The sequence below is a fragment of the Nyctibius grandis genome, chromosome 1 (genome assembly GCF_013368605.1).
Source record: "Nyctibius grandis isolate bNycGra1 chromosome 1, bNycGra1.pri, whole genome shotgun sequence".
Taxonomy (NCBI): Eukaryota; Metazoa; Chordata; class Aves; order Nyctibiiformes; family Nyctibiidae; genus Nyctibius; species Nyctibius grandis.
In genome coordinates, this window is record NC_090658.1 from 12,252,326 (window position 1) to 12,279,214 (window position 26,889).

Consider the following 26,889-nt stretch of genomic DNA (forward strand, 5'->3'; position numbering starts at 1 on the left):
GGCCCGCGACCCGGAAGGGGAAGGGGAGCGCTTCCGGGTCAGAGGAGGCTGTGCCGGGCCGGTGCGGAGCGGAGAGGTGGGAGGAGGGGGCGAGGCAGGGGCGTCCCCCGGGGTGCGGGGAGGGGCGGGAGAGGCCCCGGGAGGGCGCTATGGCTCCGTGGAGAGCGGGGGTGGAGAGGCGGGGGGTGTGCGGGCGTGCCGTGAAGGCGGCTGAGGGGAGGTGGGGATGGATGGGGTCCCGGGAGCATGGGCGGGAGGGACGGGGACCCCGCGGTGAGGGAGGGGCAGCTCTGAGAGAGGAGGTTTGGGGATCCCCGGGTGTGGAGTGCTGGTGGCCGGGCATCCCTAGGAGGTGTGGGAGGCGGGGGGCGCAGGGAGGTGCTGGAGGGGTCGGCAGGGAAGCGACCGGGGGAGCGGAGCTGTTGTGTGCCGGGGGTCCGTGCTGAGGGAGGAGACCGAGACCCCGTGTGACAGCGGCCTTGGGGACGGCTGCGAGTGTCGGTGTCCGCCTGCCGCGCTCACCCTCTTAGCCTCCCTCGCTTACGCCAGGCTGTTCTGAGCGGGGTCAGCTTGTCTGTTAAATCCCGTCCAGCCCCGGTGGAGCTCAAGTGGGGAGAACTGCTGCAGAAAGGGAAGTTTGCTTCTTTCCGAGCCGCAGACTGTTGCCGCTCTCCAAGCCCTAATGGGGCTGTTACTTATTTGTGGCCACATCTGTTCTTGCCCTGGCGCTGGAGGTGCCAGTGCAAAGATCCAGGTAATAAGCTCCTGCCAGACAGTCCACAGCTGCTCACCTCTCCCTGCAATAGCTTTCCATTTGCAGGAGCGGGATGCTGGGGCATGTGTTAATGTTGGGCCATTCAGTCATTGACAATAGCTGTTTAATACTGACAGGCTTGTTGTGTGGTGGAGATCCTGCTGTGAGGAGAGGAGGGCTTCTGTTTTCCAAGACAGCTCCCTAATCACGCCCCTGCCCAGGCTCCACAGAGCGCTCAGCCATCTGTGCAGCTCCTTGCAGAAGGGCATGGGTCAGGATAAGGTTAATGTGGAAACAAACTGTGTCTTTGGCTTCAGCTCCCCTTTGACCTTTTACTCTCAGCCCTGCAAACTCCCGAGTTGAAAAGTGGCAGGGCACAGGCTGCTTTCTGCTGTGAAAGTTCCCCTGAAGGTTTCTCCTTTGGGTTCCCATGTCCAAGAAAATTGTATCAGAGTGGCAGAACTGGAGCCTCCCAAGCTAGGCAGCACTGCTGGTAGGCTCATCCTTTTGCCAGAGTTCCTACAGTTTTTGGTTGAACAGTTGTGAGGAATATTACTTTCATTTTCTAAAACCACAGAACTTGTTTAACAGTGTTGTAGCATAATGTGCTTTGCTTCAGGTGCTACAAATACTCTGACATACAGGTAATTAACTGCAGTTTGAGAGGGTACCTTCTCTTGTCACATGGAAAAACAAATAATGTAATGTGTGCCCGACATTTGCAATGTGCTAAATCATCTTCATAACTAAAGGCTTTTTTTTTTCCCCTTCCTCAGCAAGAGAACATGAGTTCAGCAGGGAGGAAAAGAGGAAAGCCCAACAGAGGAGGAGGAAAAGGGAGAGGAGGCAGAGGAAGAGGAGGAGGAAGAGGAGGAGGCAGCAGTGGCCATTCAAACAAGTCTCAACTTGGTGGAAATAGGAAATGTTCAACCAAATTTTGGGACGATGGAGATGATTTTTGTCTCTTCGAGGAATCAAGGCTGGAATCCAGGTCTTGCTGTTAATTTGGGGGGCTTTGGCATAGAGATGTTTGGGATATTTTGGGGTTAGTTCTTGGACATCTTTCAGTATACATCTTTGAAGCTGTTGATGCCCCCTCACTTGAAGTGTTCAAGGCCAGGTTGGATGGGGCTCTGAGCAACCTGGTTTAGAGGAAAGGTGTCCCTGCCCGTGGCAGGGGGCTTGGAACTAGATGATCTTTAAGGTCCCTTCCAACCCAAACCATTCTATGATTCTATGATACAGAAGAGTGAAGGGGTAATGAAGCTGTTTCAGTATGAAGCAGTTTTTACATGTCTTTTTTGATAAACATTTTTAACATTTTATAGCTAAGAAAGTTTTTTGGTTTTTTTTATGGATTAGAACCTGTGATTTTCTTCTTTGGTCATAATGTCAGAACGTCTTTGATCAGAAAACACTAATAAACACAGGATATTCATTTTTGTGTATTACAAAGCAGAAGCTGGGCCATGGAAAATAAGCAATTTAGAATAAATTTAGTATCCTGAATGTACTCTGACCTATCTACCTTAGAAATACATGGCTGTACTGTAGTCTGAGAACAGCTTTACCTAGCAAAGTGTTTATCAAATCACTTTGGATGTGTGTGCACAGATGCAGACACACACATCCTGGTCACGTAAGAATGAACCCAACCGAATAATCCTTAGGTGATGGACTTGTCTTATTTTGGTTTTCCTGTTTTGAATTACAGGGTTGGGTCCTAACACATTCTAATTCACTCAAGAGCATTTGAGCCAGCAAATAAGTCATTGTTATGTTCTATTTCAATTTTTAGATCAAATGCCCCTGCCAGAAGAGGAGGGCAAACGAAACAGAGACCTGAAGTGAGAATGCCTCTGCAGACCATACACATGACATCGGAGAATCAGAGAAGAGTGAAAGAACTTCTTCAAGAGCTTCAAGGGCAGGAGCTGGCTCCTGAATCAGAGTTAGTTTAAATGGAGGCACTACTTCTAGCTCTTCTAGATGAGCATGGTTTAGCAGGCACACTGTTATTCTTTTAATTTGATCTCAAATACTGAGTCTGCTTTGTTCTTCTGCGATATTAACTGTGGGAAAGGGGTAGCAGAATCCTCCATTTCAATAGAGGACTTACAACTGCAGAGGCAGAGTTTTGTGTGTACTCAGCAGTATAATTTTGTTTCATTTTAATTTGATAACTCTTTTTATCAGAGTAGCTGGTTCTGGTGAAGACGATGATGAACCGGATTACCTTGATGATAAACAGTGCTGGTCAACAGATCAGGAAGTTTCTGACATAATACCAAGGTTGTCTGCTGAGCCAGCTGAACATAGAATTGTGGAAAGTGAAGTGTCTTCCTTTGCTGTGAACAAACTCTCCAGGTAATGCTTTTCGGTGAATAATTTGTATCCTGAAGAGATTAATCGCTAGTCTCAATACTGTAAGCCCTTAGTGCTTGGACTTCCTCTTGACTCCAGGGAAGTTCTATGTGCAGAACTGATGAGTTTGTATCTCCTACAAATTTAATCCTCAACTAGATTAATTTAAAATAATGGTTTTATGAAAATAAATCACACCAGCCTTTTTCAGAGAAGTTTTCAGTTCTTTCTCTAAGACAGTGAGACAGATATTGGGAAAGCTAGGGGAACATTGCTGTTATATGTATGTTTCTTCCAGGTAGGTAATGTTTCAAAAACTTATAAGTGTTCTTCATCCATTTTGCTCAGATATGAGCATTTATTAACTATTTTTGCTTTTATTAAGAGTGTTTTATATGTGAGAGGACTCAGCTTTTTCTGAAGAGTTTAATTTATATAGTTCAACTGGGAAATCTAATCCTGTAACTATTATGTGCTGTGTTCTGAGGTGTGAGATAGTTGCCACATAAACTAATTTGTCACCTTATAACTAACAGAGTAGCATTCACAGACACCATATTACTGCCTGTCACTGCCATTTAAAATAGCATAAATATTTTGATGTGGGTTTTTTTTCTCCATTAGTAGTAATAGTATCTCATGCCATACATGCTTCCTTACTGTAAGCCTAATCAAGCAGATCTGTGGTTATTTTGCTTCATACAGGTCTCTGTCACTCAGTTGTTGCCATATTGTTTCTGTTTTTTTTGCAGGTATGGTTTTGACAGTGAGCGTTGTAGGACAGTACTGAGATCCTGCAATGGTAATATTGGGGCATCACTGGAGTATTTGCTATTGCAGTGCTTTACAGAAAGCTATGGAGAGAAGATGCAGGTTTCTGCAACAGCTGATGAAGCCAGTCAAGAAGAATGTTTAGAACAGAGACAAGAAGAGGCTTTTGTCCTCCGGTCAATCTATGGAGAAAAATTTGTAGAAAGAATTCAAAACCGAGTTTGGACTTTTAGTTTGAAATTGGAGTACCTAGCAAACAGGCTCAGCAAATCTAAACAAGAGAGTGGTTGCACCAGGAACACAGCAAACCAGACTTCAAAGGAAATATGTAAATTTTATCTCCAAGGAGGCTGCAGGTTTGGTTCAAAATGCAGATTTGGACATGAACTCCCTCCAGACCACCCACTAAAAGCAGCCAGGAACTCTGTAGATGATGCTCATCTCAGACATAACAGTGATGGTCCCATCTATGAACTTGAAGTAAGATTTCCTGAAGAAAACAAGTATCCACTCCAGGCACCTCTTGTGGCATTTTATTCCACCAATGAGAATCTACCTCTTGCTTGTCGTTTACACATTGCTGAATTCCTCTTTGGAAAGGCCTTGATAGCTGCAGAGTCTAATGAACCAGTGGTGTACACCTTAGTGACTTGCTTAGAAGATGAATCTGAAATAAGCGAGTTACTTAAAAATACTCACCACAAATATAGTGTTCCTCCTATGTCCTTGCTGGCAACACCTTCAGTAAAGCTACAGACAGAGAGAACATCTGGTTCAAATCGAATGCCCAAAGGTATACTAAATCTCCCTCTATGGTTTCTGGGCTAAGAAAAGTCAAAAAAAAAAAAAAAAGAGAAGGCAGAAAGCCCAGTTCAGGCATCTGTTCCAAATCTGTTTCTGGAGATTAAGGTCATGTGGTGAGCCAGATCCATAATCTGTCTATGCCTCAGGAAGTCCCTTCCATAATAAAGCTGCAGCAGAGAGGTTTTCTGCTGGCAAGAACTGAGTTAAAGGAGCACAGAGCTAATGAGTTTGGGTTGGCAGAGTGAATGATGCCTATTCCCACATAATCAATAAAAAGCTATTGAGAGATGTGGTGTGATCTCACCAAAGTTTACAGGATAAGTGTGCTTGGAAGGGAACAGGGAAGGTTGTTTGCAAGCTTTGGTGCATCTGCTACTCATCAATTCAGAAACATCTTTTAAAAAAAAAAGAAATTACTTAAAATTACCAACATCTCCTCAAAATTAATTTTGTAAAGGTGGATTTAAGGCTAAGTAAATGTTGCAAGCAGTTCTAGAATGTTGTTCAAGGTGTCATCCCTTTTTTGCATGCAAGTGCAACTAGGTTGATTTCATAGGGGGAGAGTTGGGACTGTGTCAGTTATGGCAGGGTGACAGCAACACTGTGGCATAGATGATCTTCAAGCTCTCAATTCCAAAACTGTTTTATCTAAGGCATACTTTTTCAAGAGAGTTTTTCAGAACAACTGCGTTATGTTTTAGTGCACATAGATAGTGACAGCCAATTTTTTTTATTATAGTAAAACAAAATATTCCATTTTTTTAACGGCTCCACAGAAAGACAGCTTTGTTCCAGAAATTGAAATCAGAGACTCCAAATAATCTTCCTTATGTTATAAAATCTTCCTTATGTCATAAAATACCTTTTTCAGATAAATGTAGCCTTAAAACTTTCAAGGACTGGCTTACTGTCTGAGCAAATCCCACTTCACTTGATAGGAAGTAGGCACCAAAGCGCCTGGTCCAGTTTCAGCCTTGTTTTAAGAGTACTTGGCAGTGGCTTAACACTTAATCTTACAGTGTAGTTTTAATTAATTTAACCTGGTGCTGCCATCACAGTCTTGTGCTCCATAGAAGTGGTCATGTGGTGAATTGGAGAGGGGAGCTGAGACACATGAGGAACATCCAGGAAGCAAAGCAGTTACCAGTCTGGTTCACCATGTGGCCACCGAGACCATGGTGTTGCAGAGCACAGCTGGTGCAGGGGTAGTGACAATGGGGTTGGAGCTGGAGAAGTTGTGGTTTGTTTGATGGGGTGAGGGGAGGTTTGCTGGTAGTGTTGAACTAAATGCATGTCAAAAACTGTCCTGCAGACTCTCAGCTCCAGTCTAATAAGGTTCTTTGTTGAGAATGTTCCTGGAACATGTGTCTCTTTCCTGCAGTGCTGATGAGGTCCTGTTCCTTAGTAACAAGAATAACTAACTGTACATTCTCTGTCTCAAGCCTCAACAGTGTCAGAGCCTCAGGAAGAAGAGGTGGCAGAGGAGGAAGATGAGCCTGAACAGGTTGTTGTGGAGAATGAGAGTTATGTGAACCTCAAGAAAAAGCTTTCCAAAAAGTATGATGCGCAAGCAAAGTCTCTATATAATGAAAATGTTAAAATCTGCACACAGTTTCGGCTGAAAAAGGTATAAAGTACAGAACAGAATATCTGTTTTCATGCTTACTTTAGAGAAATAAATATTTAAGCCACAAGCTGCTGTTTCAAATGATTCTGTTCCACACCAGTGGTGTTCTTATTGCCATGTTGTCTGTTTTTGTGCATCAGTCTTCTAGGCACTTCCAGTCCATGTTGTATGAAAGACAGAAGCTCCCTGCATGGCAAGAGAGAGAAAGCATTCTTGATTTGCTGAAGAGCCACCAGATTCTTGTTGTGAGCGGCATGACAGGGTAAGAGTGTGACTGCACATACCGACTTTACTTACACAGAAGAATGTGAAATACGTATCCATGTCCTGAGAAGGGTAGGGTCGTGGTCCATCTGTGACCAGTGACAGCAGTCCTAGATGAACTTCATGTGAAGGGTGACACTAATGAAACAAAGCAAATTTCAAGTGGAATGCAGTCATATGAATTTACATGGATGGAAGATGTTGGGTTTGTGGGGTTTTTTTAATTAATTTCTGATTTTGTCATGCAGATGTGGGAAAACTACTCAGATTCCTCAGTTTATTTTGGATGCTTCATTGCAAGGATCTCCAAGCGGAGTTGCAAACATTGTCTGCACTCAGCCTCGCAGGATCTCTGCCATTTCTGTGGCTGAACGTGTAGCCAAAGAAAGAACAGAAAGGATTGGACTCACTGTTGGATATCAGATCCGTCTAGAAAGTGTAAAGGTATATATGCTTTGTTTGTTGGTTTTCGTTTAGTTCTATTGAAATGTGGTTAGTGCTTCTCTAACATACAGAATCTCTGCCCTATATCTTCCATATAGTGAGATAAGCAAGTCTGTATCACCTATATTTTATATTATAATATGAATTATATTCTGTATTTTATTTCATCTCAAGTTGCACAGTCCACTTTACAGAATGAGAGTGCAGTTGTTTTGCTTTCTGTTGAGACAGGTGAAGGGGTCTGAAAGTAAGTAATATTTCTGTGCTCTGGAAGGCTACTGACTTCATTTCCACTTGTCTCTATTTGTCTCCCAAGTGGAGATTGAAGGGTACAGCTTCAGTCAGCCAGAAGGGGGGTTTGAATTCAAACTGCTATCTTGGAAGTCAAATTTCGTCTATGTTGCAGCTTATTGCTTTTTCCAAGAATTATGTTAAAAAAGAGATTCACTAAATCTTTCTAGGGACAGAGATCTGAGTCGTTTTTCAGAAAGCAACTTCCACAGCAAAGAGTTCAGATTTTTTGTTTACCCCTGATTGTTAGCAGTGCCCCTTGCAGTGCCTTGGTAAGCAGCAGATACTCATAAGTTTTAATCAAGAAAGAAAAAGCGTTCAGCCCATCTCCAGCAGGGATTGCTTGTTCCCTTTCTGTCACACCTGTCACTCAGCTGAAACCGAATGCTTTACAGCAACACATCTTCTCTTTGCACTGTGTTAAGTTGCACGAAGTCAACTGAATGCTTTGTCTTACTGTTTAAGTCCTCAGCTACCAGACTCTTGTATTGCACTACTGGTGTGCTGTTGAGAAGGCTGGAAGGAGATCTGACTTTGCATGGAATCACACATGTTATTGTTGATGAAGTTCACGAAAGAACAGAGGAAAGGTAAACGATCTCTTATCCCATAAGCAAAATAATCTCTTACCCCATAAGCAAAATGAAGAAACGTAGTCAGAAGGGTAAAGGTGACTAAGGTGCAGGTAACTGAGGTCAGACTTGTCGATCCTGGGGCAGTCACATGGGATAGTGGAAGGAGTTTGGTTTTAGATTCTTGTCTTTGGGCAGTAGGAAGTTGTGTTGCACCAGCTTGCAAAGAAAGCACATCTCTTAAATTTCTGTGCCTCCAGTCTGCCATCACATTGCAGTGGTGTTGAAAAGAGGCTTTGAATGGGGCTGGAGGATTAAGTAACTTTAACCACAGTTGTCTGGTTCTTATTCTTCCCTTGTTTCAGCTTTTACCAAACACCCTAGTTCTTCACATGCCCTTTTGGGAATTATTTCTCCTGATGCCTGCATCAGGAGAGCACCTGCAAGCGACAAGTGCTCACGTTTTCTTCTAGTCTATAGATTTTATTAGTTCTAGACAGTCTCATCCTATCCTGCTCCACCTTCCTGCAGTTTTACACCACATACCTGCTGATGCCAGGCAAAAGATAATGTCTGTCAGTATCTCTGTAAACTAAGTGGCAAGGATCCTTTTGTTTGATGTTTTCCTTGTGAAACACTGCAATGCAGCGCGTTTCCAGGAGGCTTTGACTGTGGCCCATTATTCTACAGCTCAGGTTATATTTTGGCCTCATAAAAGGGCTGATATCTCTGAAGGATTATTCTTCCTTCTCGTCTAAAATCACTTCAAGCCAGTCTTCTAGGCATGCCACAAAAGCTATAAATATGTAGGTAAGAATACAGTGAGCAGGGAAGAGTGGGTAAGTTTGAATAACTTTTCCAGTGAGGAAGAGGAGCAAAAAGGACTCATCTGTTCCTTTAAGTTAATTTGTTATCTAATATTCTTGTGTTGTCATTAATGTAATTAATTTATAAGGTAGCTAGAGCTTTTTGTTGCTTAAATAAATGTGCCGAGTAATCCTGACACTCTGGTAAGGGACAACCAAAAAGTAAGTGGATTGCCTTCCTTTAATTTCCTACACTGTTAGCCTCCAGCCATTCTGAGAAGCTCATGCTTCTGTGCTGGTATCGCTGTGCTATTGAAAGCACCAGGAAGGTGGACAGAATGGGGAGAAAAAAAAGAGAATCTGAAAGTTAACACTGAGGAAATTAAAATGTCTTTTTGCTTGTTTTCTTCAGTGACTTCTTGCTGCTGGTTTTGAAGGATATAATGGTTCAGAGGCCAGACCTGCGCATTATACTAATGAGTGCCACCTTGAATGCAGAGCTTTTTTCTCAATACTTTCACTCCTGTCCAATTATTAACATACCAGGTGAAAACTACTCATTTTTATTATCTTGTCACATTCATTGTTTTAGGGTTTGTTTTCAGTGTTTCTGCTTGCAAATTGTTTCTCAATTCAAGTGCAAAGGGCTAATTTGCAAAGTGGCAAGATGAGGATTTATACAAGAACTGTGATTCCAAGGGTTTAGAAAGAAAGACCAATGAGATTTAGAAGAGAGAAGACTTGGCAATTGAGCCTTTTTTGTGCTGTCTCTATACCAGCAGAATTTCCTTCCCAAAAGATAAAAATTACATAACGTGCATGACATGGTTCCCTGAGCTAGTTTTACCACAGCTGAAGACTCTTCTCTATCTTTGTGAAAAAGCAGCAGTGAGAGGATCCAGCTGGATGTGTGCACATTTAGCCAAATTTGCCTTTTAAATTGCTAAGTTACTACATGGAGCATGACAGAAACACGTAGCCTCATGGATATGTTCCCGTAAGTGTATCAGCCCTTCTCTGACTGTGTAAGTGCATGTTACCAAACCATGCTTGGAAAACACCCACTGTTTGTCCTAGACAGAAACTGTGTTGAAGAGTGCAGTATAGATGAGAGCTGTGAAGCCAGTTTATGACATAATAACCTGTGTGAAATGATAACCATCTTCTGTCTTTTTCCTCTTCTGCATGTTGTGTGGCACGTAGATTTATTCTCATGTTTCCTTTTAGGTCGAACATTTCCTGTGGATCAGTTTTTTCTGGAAGATGTGATTGCAATGACAAGGTGTGAAATTGCCAAACATTCTCAGGTGTATTTGGCCTTTGAGGTTGCGCTATTGAACTTGAGACTGCAGTAGTTCTGTGCATAAATTTAAAAATTAAATCCTCTCAAATCTCCTCCATCACCTGCAATCTTTGAGTTCTACTAAAGCACTGACTTTAAAGCATACTTCTTATACTGCAGTGGGGTCTAGGATCACATGCCAAAACAAGCCTTTCTGCATTAGATACCACATGAGTACTCAAGAAAAGGTGAACTTTGCCATGAAGAGTTTGTCAATGCTTGTGCTTTGCTTGTTTCAATGGTCGTTAGACATTGGCAAGCAAAAGAAATTTGAAGGTAGATTTCAGCACTGAAGGTGAAAAATGCAGGATACCAAACAATTCCTTTTTGTAAGCCCTACCTTGCAGCTCAGGTACTAGATTCCTGTTGCCATTTGTAGTTACTGGAGAGTCACAGCAGCTCAGATATTCCAGACAGTAAATTGATCAGCTGTTTTACTGATTACTTGCAGATTGTTGCTCTGAGCTGCCCACTTAGCGGTCAAGGTCAAGTTTGCAGTCCTAGTCTTTCGCATCACAGCTTTTAAAAGACTAACATCCTGGTATGGAAGGACACCTTGGCCTTGATACTGTCTACAGTTTTGCAGCCTACTTATACAAAGTTCGTCTCAGATTTATATGTAAATACTTTTGATACCCTATCTCTGTAGCTAATTATTAGGAGACCGTTAGGCTTCTTTCCATGCCACTAAGTGTTCTTCTGCTGTTCAGGTATGTTTTAGAGGACAGTAGTCCCTACAGGCGGAAGACAAAGCAAGAAGACAAACACAATGGAAGACACAAAAGAACTGCATTTGAAGAAGTAGAGGAGGACCTGAGACGTGCTGGCATGCTGGAAGGCACTGACACAGTTGTCAGAGATTCAGACCCAGACCAAAAATTAACTCTGAAGCAGCTCCTTACACGATATAAAGGTGAGCTCCTTCTTAAATCTAATAAATTGGCATATAGCATTTGCCGGCCAACGTGGTATGTTAGCATATAATATTGTATGTTGAATGCATGTATATAATTCAGAGTTTTGTACTTGTGAAGTTAAGCAGGTCACTACTAGATGAGATCAGAAACCTCCTGCCAGCTTAAAAATAAAAGAGAACCCATTGTTCTCTTAAACTAGAACAAACATCTTGGCTGAAAACAGTTCTTAGCATCTGAAAATGGACAGTTTTCAGCTACTGTCTGTTTCCATCCCTTTTCAGGTGCCTTGTTAATTCCACTTTCTTCTTTGTATCTGTTCTTTCTGGAGCAGCTTTACTTAAAGCACAGCATGTATCTGCCCACTTCAAGGAGGTCACTTCAGCATGACAAGCCTTCCTTGAGAAATTCAGTCACTCTGTGAATGGCTTTTTAACAGAGACAGTCCTTTCCATGAACTTCCCAGTCTGTCATCACCAAAATCCTTGTGCTTAGTCCTGAAGAGTTCCTCCCTGCATACCCTTATGGTGAGCTCCACAGTGGTATTGAATGAGAGCCGTTGCTTAAAGCTTCAGTTTCCTGCTAGACAGTTACCATCTCGGAAGAGTAAGGGAATCTGGGTGTCTTTTTGAGTTGGTGTAAGAAATGTTGGAAGGGAGAAGAGAGAGCTTGAGAAGGTAGTCCTGGAGGTATCTGTAGGTGGCCATATGAAGGCTTTTGGCTCCTCTTACCACTAGTGTGTGCACGTGTCATTCTGCTAGTAGATGAATCCTGGTCTAGGGTGTGCACAGGGCAGGTGTGAGCCCCAATAAGGCATGAGAAAGGAAGAGCTGAAACAGAGGGAAGCGTGGAAGGGGGAATGTGACGCATTGAGTCACTTATGGAACTACCTCTGTCTGGTCTAAGCCAGGTGCTCTTTAAACCAAGGTGTGGTTGGTTGTGCAGCCACACTGGTTCAGTGCGTCCAGCAGATTTTTTTTTTACAAGAGATGGATTTACTGTGTGTTTTATTTCTTTTTCCCCAGGGGTTAACAAGACAGTGTTGAAAACAATGTCTGTCATGGACTTGGACAAAGTTAATCTGGAATTAATTGAAGCCTTGCTGGAGTGGATAGTTGCTGGCAGACATTCATACCCCCCAGGTAATCTAATTGTCCTTGAGAGAGAAACAAAAGTAGATTCATGGAGGCTATGCGCTTATAGACAGCCCAAAGCTAATGTTTTGCATGCAGAGTTTCTGTAGTTACTGACTATTTTTGAAAAAAAAGAAGCTCTAGCTGAGTAACAAAGCCACATATACATGGGATGGGAAAGGTGAGAGAATTATCTACTTTGGAAAGTCTTTGGAGAGGGACTGTTGCAACCTGTGCGTTTTTTTGTATAATAATTGCAAAACAGAGCTGGAGTTTTGACTTGGGCCTTCAGCACATTGATATTTTTTTTTTTAATCTATGTATATAGGTGCTGTGTTGATATTTTTGCCTGGTCTAGCAGAAATCAAGATGCTTTATGAGCAGCTCCAGACTAATGCTCTTTTTAATAACAGGCACAGCAAGAGGTAAGGCAGAAAAGCTCCAAAACTATCCGTCTTTACCCATAAATAAAGAGTAGTTTCCTGCAGAAAGCCTGCCTTTATCCAGGGGTAAATAAAGGTTATTAAATGTGTGAGACACCTTGTGATATGAAGGTCTTGACTCCAGTCAGGGTAATCCATTTTCTACTGTCTTATTGGCTTGCTCTTTTTGTTTTTTCTCCTCAAGTCAGGAAGGTTAGTTGTTGAAGTTCTCGGAGACCCTAGTGATGAGTGTTCTCTATTTTGTGCTCTGCATGATCTGGTGGACTATTGAAAACTTCACCTCAGCCCTTGTTCTCTTTCAGAATGTTTGCTGAGACACATTCAGTTGTGGTTGCATTTGGCCTTAGATTGTTACATGGAGATGTAATTGGATCTCCTTAACTAAACAGTTTTTACACAGATGTCCACAGAAGGTGAGCTTAGCTGGACTGATTTCTTCCAGTCTGACTTTATAAATGGCAGATTCTAGACTCTTCAAAAGAGGCAAAATTTTTGCTCAGCTCTATTCTGAGACCTGTCCCTTCTGTAAACTTCTCTACCTTCCCTTAGAGCATGTATTAGAAATAGTGTGGCCAGCAGCACTAGGGAAGCGATCGTCCACTTGTACTTGGCACTGGTAAGGCCGCATCTCGAATACCGTGTTCAGTTTTGGGCCCCCCACTACAAGACAGACATTGAGGTGCTAGAGAGAGTCCAAAGAAGAGCAACAAAGCTGGTAAAGGGTCTAGAGCACAAGTCTTATGAGGAGTGGCTGAGGGAACTGGGGTTGTTTAGTCTGGAGAAGAGGAGGCTCAGGGGAGACCTTATCGCTCTCTACAACTACCTGAAAGGAGGTTGTAATGAGATGGGTTTTGGTCTCTTCTCCCAAGTAGCAAACAATAGGACAAGAGGAAATGGCCTCAAGTTGCACCAGGGGAGGTTTAGATTGGATATCAGGAAAAATTTCTTCACTGAAAGGGTTGTCAAGCATTAGAACAGGCTGCCCAGGGAAGTGGTAGAGTCACCATCCCTGGAGGTATTTAAAAGACACATACACAGGGTGCTTAGGGACATGGTTTAGTGGTGGACTTGGCAGTGTTAGGTTAACAGTTGGACTTGATGATCTTCAGAGTATTTTCCAACCTAAATGGTTCTATGATTCTGTGTCTTAAAGGTGATATGGCATAGAGGTTTGCTGGTTTTGTATTGCTTTGAATGGCTGTGGGCAGTGTCTAGTACTAGTGGGGCAAAAGTGTGTGCAAGCAAATTACTCCCAAGAGGGAAAAGGCTGGAGATGCACTGAGCATGCTGTCATATTGTCCTTCCAGGTGTGTTGTTTATCCGCTTCATTCTTCACTGTCTAGTGAAGAACAGCAGTCTGTGTTCCTCAGGCCTCCTTCAGGAGTTATCAAAATCATCATCTCTACAAACATTGCAGAAACATCTGTCACCATTGATGATGTGGTCTATGTGATTGATTCTGGAAAAATGAAAGAGAAAAGGTACTGGGGTTCATTCCTTGGGGCTTTGGGAAACTACTCTTTTCCTTTGGGAAACTACTCGATGCCTTGAGCTGCATACTTTAGCTTTCCAAAGAGCTGGGAAAAACTTGACGGAACTTGATCTGCAGAAAGCAGCTGCAAGGTGGAGGAAGCCAGTTTAGACTCAGATCCAACTGCAGGGTTGGGAATTGTGTCCATACAGAAGCTGGCAGCTGCTTGACCTCCAGCCTGTTCACTTTGCATTTATGCATATAAGCCTGTTTCTTGCTCTCCTGTAGATATGACCCAAGCAAAGGAATGGAAAGTCTGGAAGACACATTTGTGTCCAAGGCCAACGCTCTGCAAAGGAAAGGGCGAGCAGGCCGTGTAGCCTCAGGCGTCTGCTTTCATCTTTTCAGTAGCCACCACTATAACCATCAGCTTATAAAACAGCAGTTACCAGAAATACAAAGAGTGCCCTTGGAGCAGCTTTGTCTAAGGTGAGCTGTTGTTCCTGTATTGCCTGAGAAAGCAAGCTTGCAGAATGTCCTTCCTCCACTGCATGGAGCACCTGGAATGCCATTACCAAGGTGTTTAGTTTCCTCAGTGTTTTCTCACATTGTGAAACCAAGAAACTTGCTCTGGAGATCTAAGGCTCTGTTGGCTGGTTGCTTTGATCTTACTATCACATTGCTTCTGCATCCAGAGCCCCCCTCTAATCGTGCCCTCCACCAGTTCTCCCTGTCCTTCTTCACATTCCTTAGCTCTCATCTGATTCTAGGAAAAAGATATGTCTCTCAGATCAATCATCACTGGAAAAGGCAGTTGCATTCCTGTACTCCAGACCCATGGTAGATGTTTGTCCCTTTATGCTGTAAACTCTCCTGTGGTGTTTCTGTGCAGCATAATGCAGTAAAGCCACAACCTGGATCAAGCACCAGCATCATACATACACTAAATGAAGAGGCCCTCCTATCCCTGCTGCACACTGTGCACCCCTTTCTACAAAAAGGAGATGAAACAAAAATTATTTTTTTACAGTAAAAACTTTATTTTAAACCCCAGTGTGCTAAATAGGAATCTGTTCTTACGGACTCTGTGAGGTTGGATGGGGCACACTGCTCCCCAGCTATTATTGCACATTGCTTCCTGACTTGAAATGCGTGCTACAGGCCCTCTTCTAGGGAGCATGTTCTTAGAAGCATGCTTTCTGTTGGTGTTTTGTTTTTATAAAAGCTTGCTTTTTTTGTCCTGTGTATGGAACTAAGCTTCTTTTTTTCTTTCTTTCTTTTTTCTTTTTTTTCCCCCTTCTTAAGAATTAAGATTCTAGAGATGTTTTCTGCACAGAGTCTTCACTCTGTCTTATCACGACTAATTGAGCCCCCTAGAACTGAGTCTTTGTGGGCATCAAAGCTGCGACTACAAGACTTAGGAGCATTAACTCCAGATGAAAAGCTCACCCCTCTGGGATATCACTTGGCTTCTCTGCCTGTTGATGTGAGGATTGGCAAGCTAATGCTGTTTGGCACCATCTTCCGCTGCCTGGATCCCGCACTAACTATAGCAGCCAGTCTGGCCTTTAAGTCGCCTTTTGTAAGTATTCTTAACCGTGTATCCTGCTTTGAAAGTGGTATGTTTTCATGCAACAGCAAAACACTCTTGTAACTTGCAGTGCACTACACTTGCGTATTTTAATTCTCCTTTTTAGCCTGCATAGTTTATATGTTAATGCAGTGCTTATTGAGTCCAGTTATAAGCAGAAGACCAAACCCATGCAGCAGTGACAAGAATGTTATTTGTATTATGAGTGAACAGTAGAAACGGTGGATATTAGTTTTAATTTCCTATGAAGACAGGCTGAGCGAGTTGGGGCTCTTCAGCCTGGAGAAGAGAAGGCTCCAGGGAGACCTTATAGCAGCCTTCCAGTACCTGAAGGGGCCTACAGGAATGCGGGAGAGGGGCTTTTTACAAGGGCAAGTAGTGACAGGGCAAGGGGGAATGGTTTTAAACTGAAAGAGGGTAGATTTAGATTAGATATTAGGAAGAAATTCTTTACTGTTAGGGTGGTGAGACACTGGAACAGGTTGCCCAGAGAAGCTGTGGCTGCCCCCTCCCTGGCAGTGTTGAAGGCCAGGTTGGATGAGGCTTTGAGCAACCTGGTCTAGAGGAAGGGTGTCCCTGCCTGTGGCAGGGGGCTTGGAACTAGATGATCTTTAAGGTCCCTTCCAACCCAAACCATTCTATGATTCTATGAATTTGCACTAAGAAGTACAGCCAGTCCATTTTGTCCAAATTTGGTGTAAAAATTGAAAATTAATGGTAATATAAGAAACAGAAATAATTACAAAACAGTGATAATGATGAAGTTGACATGTCTGAATTGTGAATGCAGAGCTCAGTTTGGATCTCGGTTTGTGCGTTCACTTTCACTTTGGCTTTTTGAATCAGCTGCTGTACTTACAGGTGCTCTTACTGTTGTTAAGCTTCTATTGCAATGCACAAACTTGCATGAAAAGTCAGACTTCCTTGAAGTTTTGATTGCTGTCATTAGTAGTGCAAATAGTTTGCATTGAGGATAGTTGTGAAAAAATTTGAAATAGATTGTTCTAGTTATTTAATTGCATATTGTTTTCCATATACTTATTGGGCACTTTCTGCAGCATTTTGACTTCAAGTGTTATAAGTTTCTGTATGCCAATACAGAATAACTTAAATTCAGCTTTTTGGATGTCCTGAGTTACTATCGCCTTCTGTCTCTCTCAGACCCAAGCGGATTTTAGAGTTGCTGTCCTCTCCTCTATTATAGGCGTTCTCATTTGAGCTTCAGCTCCATTAACTTGCTAAGATTTATGAGATGGTGTTTTTCATGGATCTTGGCATTTGCAGCTGCAGAGAAGTCTGCCCAAAATGAAATATTTTCTGTGAGCTGGTCAATCACAAATTTACCTTTGGATCTCTTGTGGTTAGATAGGGCAGTGGGCTTAGGTGCTCTGCTGTTGACTAGGCATTTTTTAATGCCTCTTATTTTCTGTTATCCATGGAGAAAATTTGCATTCTGACCTGTGAGCTGCTGTGAAAATATCAAAGATGATATGCCGTGCAGCTCTCGTAATGGCTTGTCTAAATTGTGAGGGGAAGAACACTCTTAATCTGTTACTGCCTGTCTAGGTGTCACCATGGGATAAAAGGGAAGAAGCAAATAAAAAGAAGTTGGAGTTTGCAGTAGGAAACAGCGACTACCTGGCTCTTCTCCAGGCCTATAAGGTGAGCTAAAATTCACTAGCCTCTCTCAGAGGTTTGTGATGTGCTTGAAATTCAAACTGAAATATTTTATTAAAGGTTTCCTCCCATCCTCTCAATTAGGGATGGCGTTTAAGTATCAAAGAGGGCTCTCAGGCAAGCTACAACTACTGCAGGGAGAACTTTTTGTCAGGAAGAGTTCTTCAGGTAAGTCAGTTTTTGTGGCCTTGCACAGGGACTGGTTGAGACATTGGCAAAGTGATGAAAATAAGCAACTGATAAAGACTCTCCTCACTCTGTGTGGCACCCATCACAGCCCTTTGTCTGTCTGTAGGAAATTGCCAGTCTGAAACGGCAATTCACAGAGCTGCTTTCTGACATTGGGTTTGTGAAGGAGGGATTAAGAGCCAGGGACATTGAGAAGAAGTGGTCCCAAGGAGGTGATGGTGTGTTGGATGCCACGGGAGAAGAGGTAATTCACAGCATTTTAGTGCTCCAAAACGATGCTGCAGTTTTTCATTTGACTTGCGTGCCAGGTAGGCTATAGACTGGTAGGCTTCTTGCCACAGCCTGGCTTTGTAATCTCACACTGGCAACAGTCACCTCCTACCTGCTCTGTTCTTCCCCCCCGTACGTCGTACGTGCAGGTACTAGCCTCAATTGCATGAGGCCCAGGAGGAACGGGCCCAGACGTGGAAGTGAGCTAAAACCTGCTCCTTTGAGACAATGAAACACTGCTGACTTGACACATTAGAAATCAGCAAGTGGTGGAAAGGCGTGGGTCTGACTCATGACCTGGCCTGAACGTTGAGATTAGTGCCAAGCGCGTTTTGGGAACAGAATTACATTACAGAGCAAGCAGTGAAATATTTCAGCATTGCAGACAATCCTCAAAGCGGTAGCTGCAGAGCCAGTGATCTCCTAGGGCTACGGGATGAGGTGATAAGGGTTTGGTAGTTATAGAGTCTCATTGTGCATTGGGACAACTTGTGCTTGCTTTCTCTTGGGGGCAAGCTGCTTTGTAGCCAGACATTAGGGAGCAGTTAGGTTTGGCATCAAGATACTTGGCGGCCAATTTGCTCCATTTATAGTGGGGAGAACACAGCCTAGGTCTAGTCTGAGACCTTAGGAGCAGTAACCGGTCTTCCCCAATAAAGCACAGCAGTGCAGCTATAAAAGCAAACCAGTTTCAAGAATTCAGTCATTCCAGAAGCAGGGCTTTACCTTTATGGACTTACCTGTAGAATACCTAATGCATGCATTAATTTCACAGGCAAATTCGAATGCAGAGAACATCAAGCTGATCTCAGCTATGCTGTGTGCTGCACTGTATCCCAATGTTGTCCAGGTAAAAAAATGCTTTTTCATTTTCCCTTCTGCTGCCTAGCATATCCACACAGCCTGCTTTCAGTTTGGGCTGACTGTGGCAGCCTTGAGCCTGGCTTAGGTTGCCAAAGCTTGCTGCCTATAGTGTTAGAGCCAGGCAGATGAGCTCCAGTTTGTATTGCTTGAGACTGCTGCTGTTCCTACAGGCTCGTTTTAGTGTCACGCAGAAGCCAGCAGCAAATGTTCTTAGGAAGCTGCTTTAAATCACAGCTTTTTAGAAGGCTGAGGTTACAAATGAATAGTCAGGGTTAGACAGCACCTGGAGTGTAATATCTGTCTCTAGTGACTTGACATGTTACTAATTGAGAATTTCTGGTTTTGATAAAATTAAAACATAAGTTAAAAAGGTTTTCTGGTACAGGAGATTTTTATAACTTTTTATTTTACCATATAGGTGAAAAAGCCAGAGGGAAAATACCAGAAGACCAGTACAGGAGCAGTCAAAATGCAACCAAAAGCAGAAGAGCTGAAATTTGTTACCAAAAATGATGGTTATGTTCACATTCACCCTTCATCTGTGAATTACCAGGTCAGGATCCTTTTTTTCTGCAAAGCATGCTCTTTTTTATAAAAGAAATCACCTTTGCTTGAGCAGTTGAGATTACAGTGAGGGTCCCTATTGATGTTTAAAAAAAAAAAAAAATCTTCATGATTGAACAGTCAGATGTTGGAATTGTAAATAATGGTGCGTTCCTGAGTTAAGAGTGTCCTCTTGGGCGCACAGTTAAACTCCAGCCTCTGGAGTGGAATTAGCAGGTGCAGTAATCCCCCAGTTCACGTTTTCTTAAGCTGCCTCTGCAAAGCTGCACGCAAAAATGTTGCAGTTGCAGTGCTCCCCTGGCTCCTCCTTGGTATTGACTGAGATTGTATGCACGTGTGTAGCACCTTCATACATGTAGATGCCTTCTCCCCACTGCTCTTCACCAGGCTTTGTCTCTTCAGCTGAAATACTATTTATTGGTAAATAATTCAGGGACATACTCTGGTTTGTTTCTTCATATGTCCCCAAACTCTGAAGTTAATTTCCTTTCGAGCTTAATAGCTAATGCTTAGATAAGAGCTCTTCTCCCTCTGCCATGATATATGGTAATATTTGTCTCATGAAGTCTGTCTCTGTATTTGATGATTCATTGCTTTTCCAGGATATAAATTACTTGCTTTTAAAAAGTGGGTTTTTTCATCATTAACCACATATTTTGGTTGTAAAGGCTTTGAACTGTCCATCACTCTTCTTTTGAAAGAGCATAGCAAACGCGTACATGAAAATGTCCTTAGTGTGAAATGGAGAACCTGGGGCCTTGAGGCAACATTGATGAATTAGCTCATTTCTCACATGCTCACTGCAAAGCGGGAAGGAGCAAGGGATAACTGGCAAAGTTATTGGCAGCTCTTATGGGTCAGAGAGAGTCTGTTAGTCATGCAGGTGCATTTTAGGCACATTCACTGTTCTTTGCAGCCATAGAAGAGGCAGGGGAGACCTGTGTGGAAGAGGCAAGCAGGCTTATATTTGCCTGAGCAGGTAGGAAGAGCCGTGGCACTTTAACGAGGATATTGTGTACGTGTTCCAGACTAGGCACTTTGAGAGCCCCTACCTGGTGTATCACGAGAAAATCAAGACCAGCCGCGTGTTCATTCGGGACTGCAGTATGGTGTCAGTGTACCCGCTGGTCCTGCTTGGAGGTGGGCAGGTTCACATGCAGCTGCAGAAGGGAGAATTTGTCATTTCTCTTGATGATGGATGGATACGGTTTGTGGCTGCCTCTCACCAGGTAAGGAAAAGGAAGGAGTGCTGCAGAGCTGTGCTTGTGTTTAGAATGCAGGAGATGCATTTCATAAGCCTTACGCTCACCTCTGTGTTTTACCATGTGTGTTAGGTGGCTGAACTGGTGAAAGAGCTGCGCTGTGAACTAGACCAGTTGCTGCAGGATAAAATCAAGAATCCCAGCATGGATTTATGCATGTGCCCCCGTGGATCTCGAATCATCGGTATGATTGTAAAGCTTGTGACCACACAGTAATGTGAGAACACCTTTCTATAAAGACTCGCTGTTTGCTACTGCCTGAGAACAGACCAAGTAACATCAGTGTCTTGATCTGTTTGTTGTCCCAAAACATGGTGCTGATCTCCGGAAGACCAAGTTGGCAACTATTGACGGGTTTTTGAGTTTTTTGGGGTTTTTTTCCTTTATTTGCAGAGAGCTCGCTTGTTGGAAGTAAGGTGGCTTACAGTTCACTCTGGGAAATGGGAAAATAGCAAATCTCCCAGGAGGAATAGAAACCTCCAAGTAAGAAAGCAAAGTGTTTTTTCATGAGGCTATACACTGGCAATAGTATTTTCTGGTCACAAAAATACCTGATACCTAGCTGCTGCTTGTAATAGTAATGTTTGGAGGCAGCATGTGACATCATAAGCTGCTCCCAAATTGGTTTAAACTCACTTCTGCATTTTGGCCAAGACTTTACTGAGGTACTAACCAGGGATCGATTTGCTTATGGTTCAACCCAAAGCCCTTAAAAAGGTGAGCACCTTTTGATTCATGTCAAGGGATTTTGGAATGGATTTGGAGACCCTCCTCTGGCGAGGAGACTGTGCCGGATCGGTTGGAGTAACTTCTTGGATCAGTGCAGGCTGTTCTGGTTGCAGTGTAAAACTGCAGGAGAGTGTGGCCATTTCCTTTGAAAGCTGGGCTTTTCCAGCCCACTGCCCACTGAAAAAGTAAAACAGGTGAGGTGGACTGCTGTAGTGCATTAAAAATGGATCCTTGGGTGGATGGTATTGCTCACTGTTAACCTCCTCGGGTAGGTGGTAGTCCTCCTGCCACCCTGCACAGCTGGGAGAAAGTCCCACTTTTGGAAACTTTTAGCCAAACTCCTGCTCTGGGGAGCGGACTGCTACAGAAGAGTGGTGAAACGCCACAGTAATAATGAACTATTACTTCTTTCCATCGCTTAATTGCAATGCTGAGCATTGCTACAGCTGAGCTGTTTGAGGTACTAGTGATTGCAAAGAATAGCAAGTGCCTTAAGTGAAGTAACTTTGCTGTCATCTGTAATAGTCAAACCAGAGTAAACACTGTCTCTACCACAAGCCCTGCGTAGATGTATCACAGAATCACAGAGTGGTGAGGGTTGGAAGGGACCTCTGGAGATCATCAGGTTCCCGTAGAGCATGTTGCACAGGGTCGTGTCCAGGTGGGTTTTGAATATCTCCAGAGAAGGAGACTCCACAACCTCCCTGGGCAGCCTGTTCCAGTGCTCTGTCACCCTCAAAGAAGTTTTCCGTCATTTTCAGATAGAACTTCCCATGTTTCAGTTTGTGCCCATTGCCTGAGAATAGGCTGAGGAATGAGCAGAGGAATGCACAGCCTTTGGAGACTAGTTTGATTTTTCAAAAAACATATTTGAATGTTTGTAGAAGCAGTTTCACAGCAACACACTCTTGCATGAAGAAGAGAGGAGTACCAAGCCCAACATACCAATGCCGTAGAGTGGTCTCTGTGGGTATGTTGAGCTGCAGAAGGCTGAACTGTTCTCATAGCTTCATGTTGGTCAGCAGTAGCACCATGCTTCTGTCACTGTGCACCTGGATACTTGGGGTTTTTTTCTTTGGGTTTTTTTGTGGTTTTTTTTTTCCTGAGGTTTAGTGAAGAGCTGTTAAGGCCTAGGAATCCTGGGGTGGGGTATTCAAGCACTGCAGAAGCATATGGAGGGTGTTGTCAGGCATTAGCTCTGTGTGAAGCAGGACTGTTCGATATGGCGTCGCTGCTGCGTGTGCCTGGCAGCCCTGCCAGTAAGGGTAAGCAAATGCCGTTTCTGTTCAGGTTGGCTGTGGAGTGAAATCGAAAAAGATTCCATTTTTCACCTCAGCCTTCCATACGCTTTCTAAGTGATATCCTCTTGAATAAATGACTTCTCAAGCAGCAGGGAGTGCTGTGTTTTAGATGGAAACTAGCACTCAAGCAGAATCTGTATGACTCTTCCCCCAAGTACATGGTAAATTCTACCTGAGCTATCCCAAAGTGAAGGTGAGGGCAAGGAGAGTCGATGATGGTGCAGGTGATCACTAGCTGCATCCACCCTGCAGGAGGGGGGACTTGTGAAACATCCTAGTGCCTTGCCGTGGTGGCAGAACAGGCAAGTCTGGGAAAGGAACAAAGTGCAAATCAAGAGATCCAATCAAAAGATGACAGTGGATAAACTGTGAGCACTCACCCCCTGGACTGCAGTGCCAGCTGTTACTTTAGGAGGGTTTCTACATAATAGTGCCAAACAGGCTGACTTCCCAGGAATTGCGTATGCACTAGCTGGGCACAGTGGGTTTTTTTACTTGCTTCCTTCAGCAGGTCTGTTCAGCCCTTGAAACCGTCTCCCTTTCCCTACTTCCATTTACCCTGAAGAGTAAAGGCAGTCCAGCCCCCAGGTGAACAGCAGAGGGGCATAGCTGGAGCCTGTCTGCTGTGCTCCCCAGTAGCACACTGCAAGCCCTCCACAGCACAGCTGGAACTGCCTTTGAGACAGCAGTCTCAAAGAAGAGGATGAGACCCACATTAAATACAGTTGACAAGTGCTACTATTAATGACCACCAGCCTCCCTGTGAGATATGAGAAGAGCCACCTCCACCAGCAGCTGAAGCATGGTTCTTTCTCCAACTTCCTCCATGGGAGCTGCTTCCCACAACTTGCCCTTAGTAACCCTCCTTCCAGCCGTCCTCCTCTACCCCGAGCACATGGATGCAGTCCCAACCTCCTCCCTTTCCTCTAATACTCTGAGGAAAGCCTTGAAAAAGAAAGGTATCACTAGAAGAGTTTGAGTCTACGGGTTTATTGTGGAGTCAGCTTGCTTCAGCAGTACAGATGGGAAAAAAGGAAACGCTACTCCCCTGTAAAAGCACTGTTGCATGGGGTAGTTTTACTATTGATGCTGTAAACTGCAGTGGGGCAAGGGGAAGGGAACCTAATAAATACTCCCCCCAGCAGTGTTTAACAATGGCTTTTGGGTCACCCTAGTTTAATGCTGTTGCTTCCAGCTCCCTCTTCTGCTGCTTATAATGGACTACGGTTATAACAAAATATTAATTGCAAGGAAAGCCACTTATCGTGCTAAGCACCAATGCACTAAAATGTACAAACATGGGGAAGAGAGAGGAGGGAGGGACAAGACAAGCACATGCTGTAGTACACAGGAAGTGTCTTTGTGAAGTCAGGTATAGGGGGTCCTTATTCTTTAATACCTGGACATCTTGTAAAGCAAAGTTCAAACCTGGGGCTGGGTGCCCATGCACAACTGTGCTCTGCTCTACCAGTAGAATATCAATCCACTGCTGACAAATTAGAAGCCCCGAGAGAATTACTGTTCTGCACTGGCCTGTAAGACACAGCAATATAGGCCAGAACATGCTATAAGGAAGACTTCTAAGTGAAAAGCATGTGGCACTCTGGTTTCCTTACTAGTCTGGTAATAGCCATTATAGCTGCAAAGACAAATCAAACTGGCAAATACCTTGCATTAGTTTATACTTGTATTAAATCCTTCATTAATCTGTGGTGAGACAGGGCCCATCTGCACAGAGGCAGCTACAGTCCAGTTTCCCAAAGCAACAACTGATCAGGACAGATAGGTGTAATGTGAGATCGATTCCCCGAATGTACTGCTACTTAAACATGACCTGCAGGTTCTGCTTGTGACCTTCAATCTGTAAGAAAAGCCTTTATTTCCTAAAGAGAGTATCTACATGTATTATCTTCTGCACCAGAACTCTAAGTAAGAACTCTGACAAACAGTCGGCGGCAGCGACTGAGGTGAGTGTGGGGCGAGGGTGAGATCGGGCTGTACCGGGCGGGTTCCGTACTCAGGGCCCCCTGAGCAGCGGCCCCGACCCCCGTCTGGACCCGGACGTTCCCGGCAACGAATCAGGAGAGGAGGGGGCGTAGGTGGAGGCACCGCGGGAGCCAGCACCACCCACCGTTGATCAGGTGATAAGAAGCGTCTGGGAGGGCAGCTGATGCCCACAGGGTACAGGGCAAGCAAACAGTGATTGTGTGTGTCGTGGGGGTGGGGGGCCACAGCCGTTTGCAGCTCGTTGGTCAGTTACAGCTGAGCAGGGCACGCGAGGAAGGCGCCAAGGAGCTGTGAACGAAGGGTGTCACCAGGAGGTATTTATCAGCTCAGTGAAAGAACAATGGTCTCCACCCGGTGGAAGACGACCAAAATGGATGTGGGAGCCCAGACAGAGCTCCCTGGTGACAGGGGGCTGTGTGCGCTGTGAGCAGGTAGATGATCTGCTCAGCCGGGCGGCACAGCTGCAAAGCCAGGTTGAAAGGCTTCAAGCCAAAGTAGAAAGGCTTAGGAGCATTAGGGAGGCTGAAATGGAGATAGACTGGTGGAGCCAGGCTCTGCCCTCCCTGCAACAAAAATGGGAGCACCTGCCGGAGAGCTCCCAGGATTGAGGGGCCCCTGTACTCTGCCCCTCTCAGGTGGAAAACAATAACCTAAATGAAAGGAGTGAGTGGAGGCAAGTTTATGGCTGTGGCAAAAGGCGAGTGCCCTACTTGCCTACCTCGCCTCCCCAGGTGCCTCTGAGAAATAGATATGAGGTGGAATACAGCCAGTCCAATGGGGATGTGGTGGATAGGCAACCTGTATCAGAGGTCTCACCACAGTCAGAAAAACGTGTCAGGTGTATAGCAACCTCTTCCACAAGGAAGAAGAGAAGAGTTTTAGTTGTTGGCGACTCGCTCCTAAAGGGAACTGAGGGCCCAATATGCAGAGCTGACCCCCATCACAGGGAGGTCTGCAGTCTACCTGGAGCCCGAATCAGGGATATCACCAGGAAGCTCCCCAACCTGGTGCAGTCAACAGACTACTACCCACAGCTGATCTTCCAGACAGGTGGGGAGGAAGCTGCATCCCGTAGTCTGAGGGGGATGAAGAAAGACTACAAGGCCCTAGGACGGTTGGTGAAAGAGTCTGGGGCGCAAGTTGTTTTCTCCTCCCTCCTTCCATTTTCAGGTGATGACATGGGATGAAATAGTAGGATTCTCTCCATAAATGCCTGGCTACGAGACTGGTGCTACAGGCAGGGCTTTGGGTTCTTTGATAATGGCTGGTTTTATAAGACACCAGGCGTGACTGTAATACATGGGAAAGGTTTATGTCGTACGGGCAGAAGGGTGCTGGGACAGGAATTAGCAGGGCTCATTCAGAGAGCTTTAAACTAGATTCGAAGGGGGATGGGGTAGTAGCTGGGCTTGCACCACTGGGGCAATGCTCTAGTGTTGATGTAGACCAGGAGGCCTCCCATCCCCCTGGGGTGAAATCGGTGTGCTCAGCTAGCTCCTGAATGCCCGGTACACCAACGCACGCAAGCATGGGGAATAAACAGGAGGAGGTTAAATCCAGGTGTTCGTTCGGGGGGCTATGATCTAGTGGCAATTACAGAGACTTGGTGGGAACGCCTCGAATGACTGGAATGTGGTCATGATGCTATGTCCTGCTCAGGAAAGACAGGCACTAAGGAGAGGTGGTGGAGTTCGCTCTTTATGTGGGTGAGCAGCTAAGAATGTATTGAGTTCTGTCCAGGGGCGGATCAGGAGCGAGTTGAGAGTTATGTGGTGCGAATTAAGGGCCGGCTGGCAGGGGTGATACTGTTGTGGGTGTCGTATTACAGGCCACCGGATCAGGATGAGGAGGGTGATGAGGCCTTCTACAGGCAGCTGAGAGCAGTCTCTCAATTACAGGGCCTGGTTGTCATGGGGGATTTCAACTACCCTGATATTTGCTGGGAGACCTACTCAGCCAGCCATCCTCAGTCCAGGAGGTTCCTCCAGTGCATTGACGATAACTTTCTGATGGCAAATGTGGATGAGGCCAACTAGGAGAGAGAGCGCTGCTGGATCTTATCCTCACTAACAAGGAGGGTCTGGTTGAAGCATGAAGGTTGAGGGCAGCCTTGGTTGTAGTGACCATGAGATGGTAGAGTTCAGGATCTCATGTGGCAGGAACAGAATAGCTAGCAGAATCACAACCCTGGACTTCAGGAGGGCCAACTTTGGCCTTTTCAAGCAATTGCTAGGGGAAATCCCATGGGACAGGGTACTAGAAGGTAAGGGGGCCCAAGATAGTTGGTTAGCATTCAAGGACTGCTTCTTCCGAGCTCAAGATCAGAGCATCCCAACAGGTAGGAAGTCAAGGAAGGGTACCAGGAGACCTGCATGGTTAAACAGGGAACTGCTGGGCAAACTCAAGTGGAAGAAGAGGGTGTACAGATCATGGAA

At 44.5% G+C, this 26,889-nt stretch overlaps 1 protein-coding gene across 2 annotated transcripts; it reads left to right on the plus strand.

Moving 5' to 3' along the window:
• The first annotated feature begins 9 nt into the window (after positions 1 to 9).
• On the plus strand, positions 10 to 23,701 carry DHX57 (DExH-box helicase 57). 2 transcript variants are annotated; one of them, XM_068406491.1, is made up of 24 exons: positions 10 to 76; positions 1,531 to 1,745; positions 2,553 to 2,705; positions 2,951 to 3,121; positions 3,871 to 4,682; positions 6,136 to 6,320; positions 6,461 to 6,582; positions 6,833 to 7,028; positions 7,785 to 7,909; positions 9,110 to 9,243; positions 9,925 to 9,979; positions 10,750 to 10,952; positions 11,979 to 12,095; positions 12,415 to 12,511; positions 13,837 to 14,010; positions 14,289 to 14,489; positions 15,306 to 15,582; positions 17,158 to 17,253; positions 17,353 to 17,436; positions 17,564 to 17,701; positions 18,503 to 18,577; positions 19,010 to 19,144; positions 20,184 to 20,384; positions 20,490 to 23,701. In XM_068406491.1, exons 2-24 carry the CDS (start codon positions 1,540 to 1,542, stop codon positions 20,631 to 20,633), a joined length of 4,101 nt encoding a protein of 1,366 aa, XP_068262592.1. In that variant the 5' UTR covers positions 10 to 76; positions 1,531 to 1,539; the 3' UTR covers positions 20,634 to 23,701. The 2 variants fall into 2 exon arrangements, with proteins under 2 accessions (XP_068262592.1, XP_068262600.1); XM_068406499.1 differs by lacking the exon at positions 17,564 to 17,701.
• The last annotated feature ends 3,188 nt before the right edge of the window (positions 23,702 to 26,889 follow it).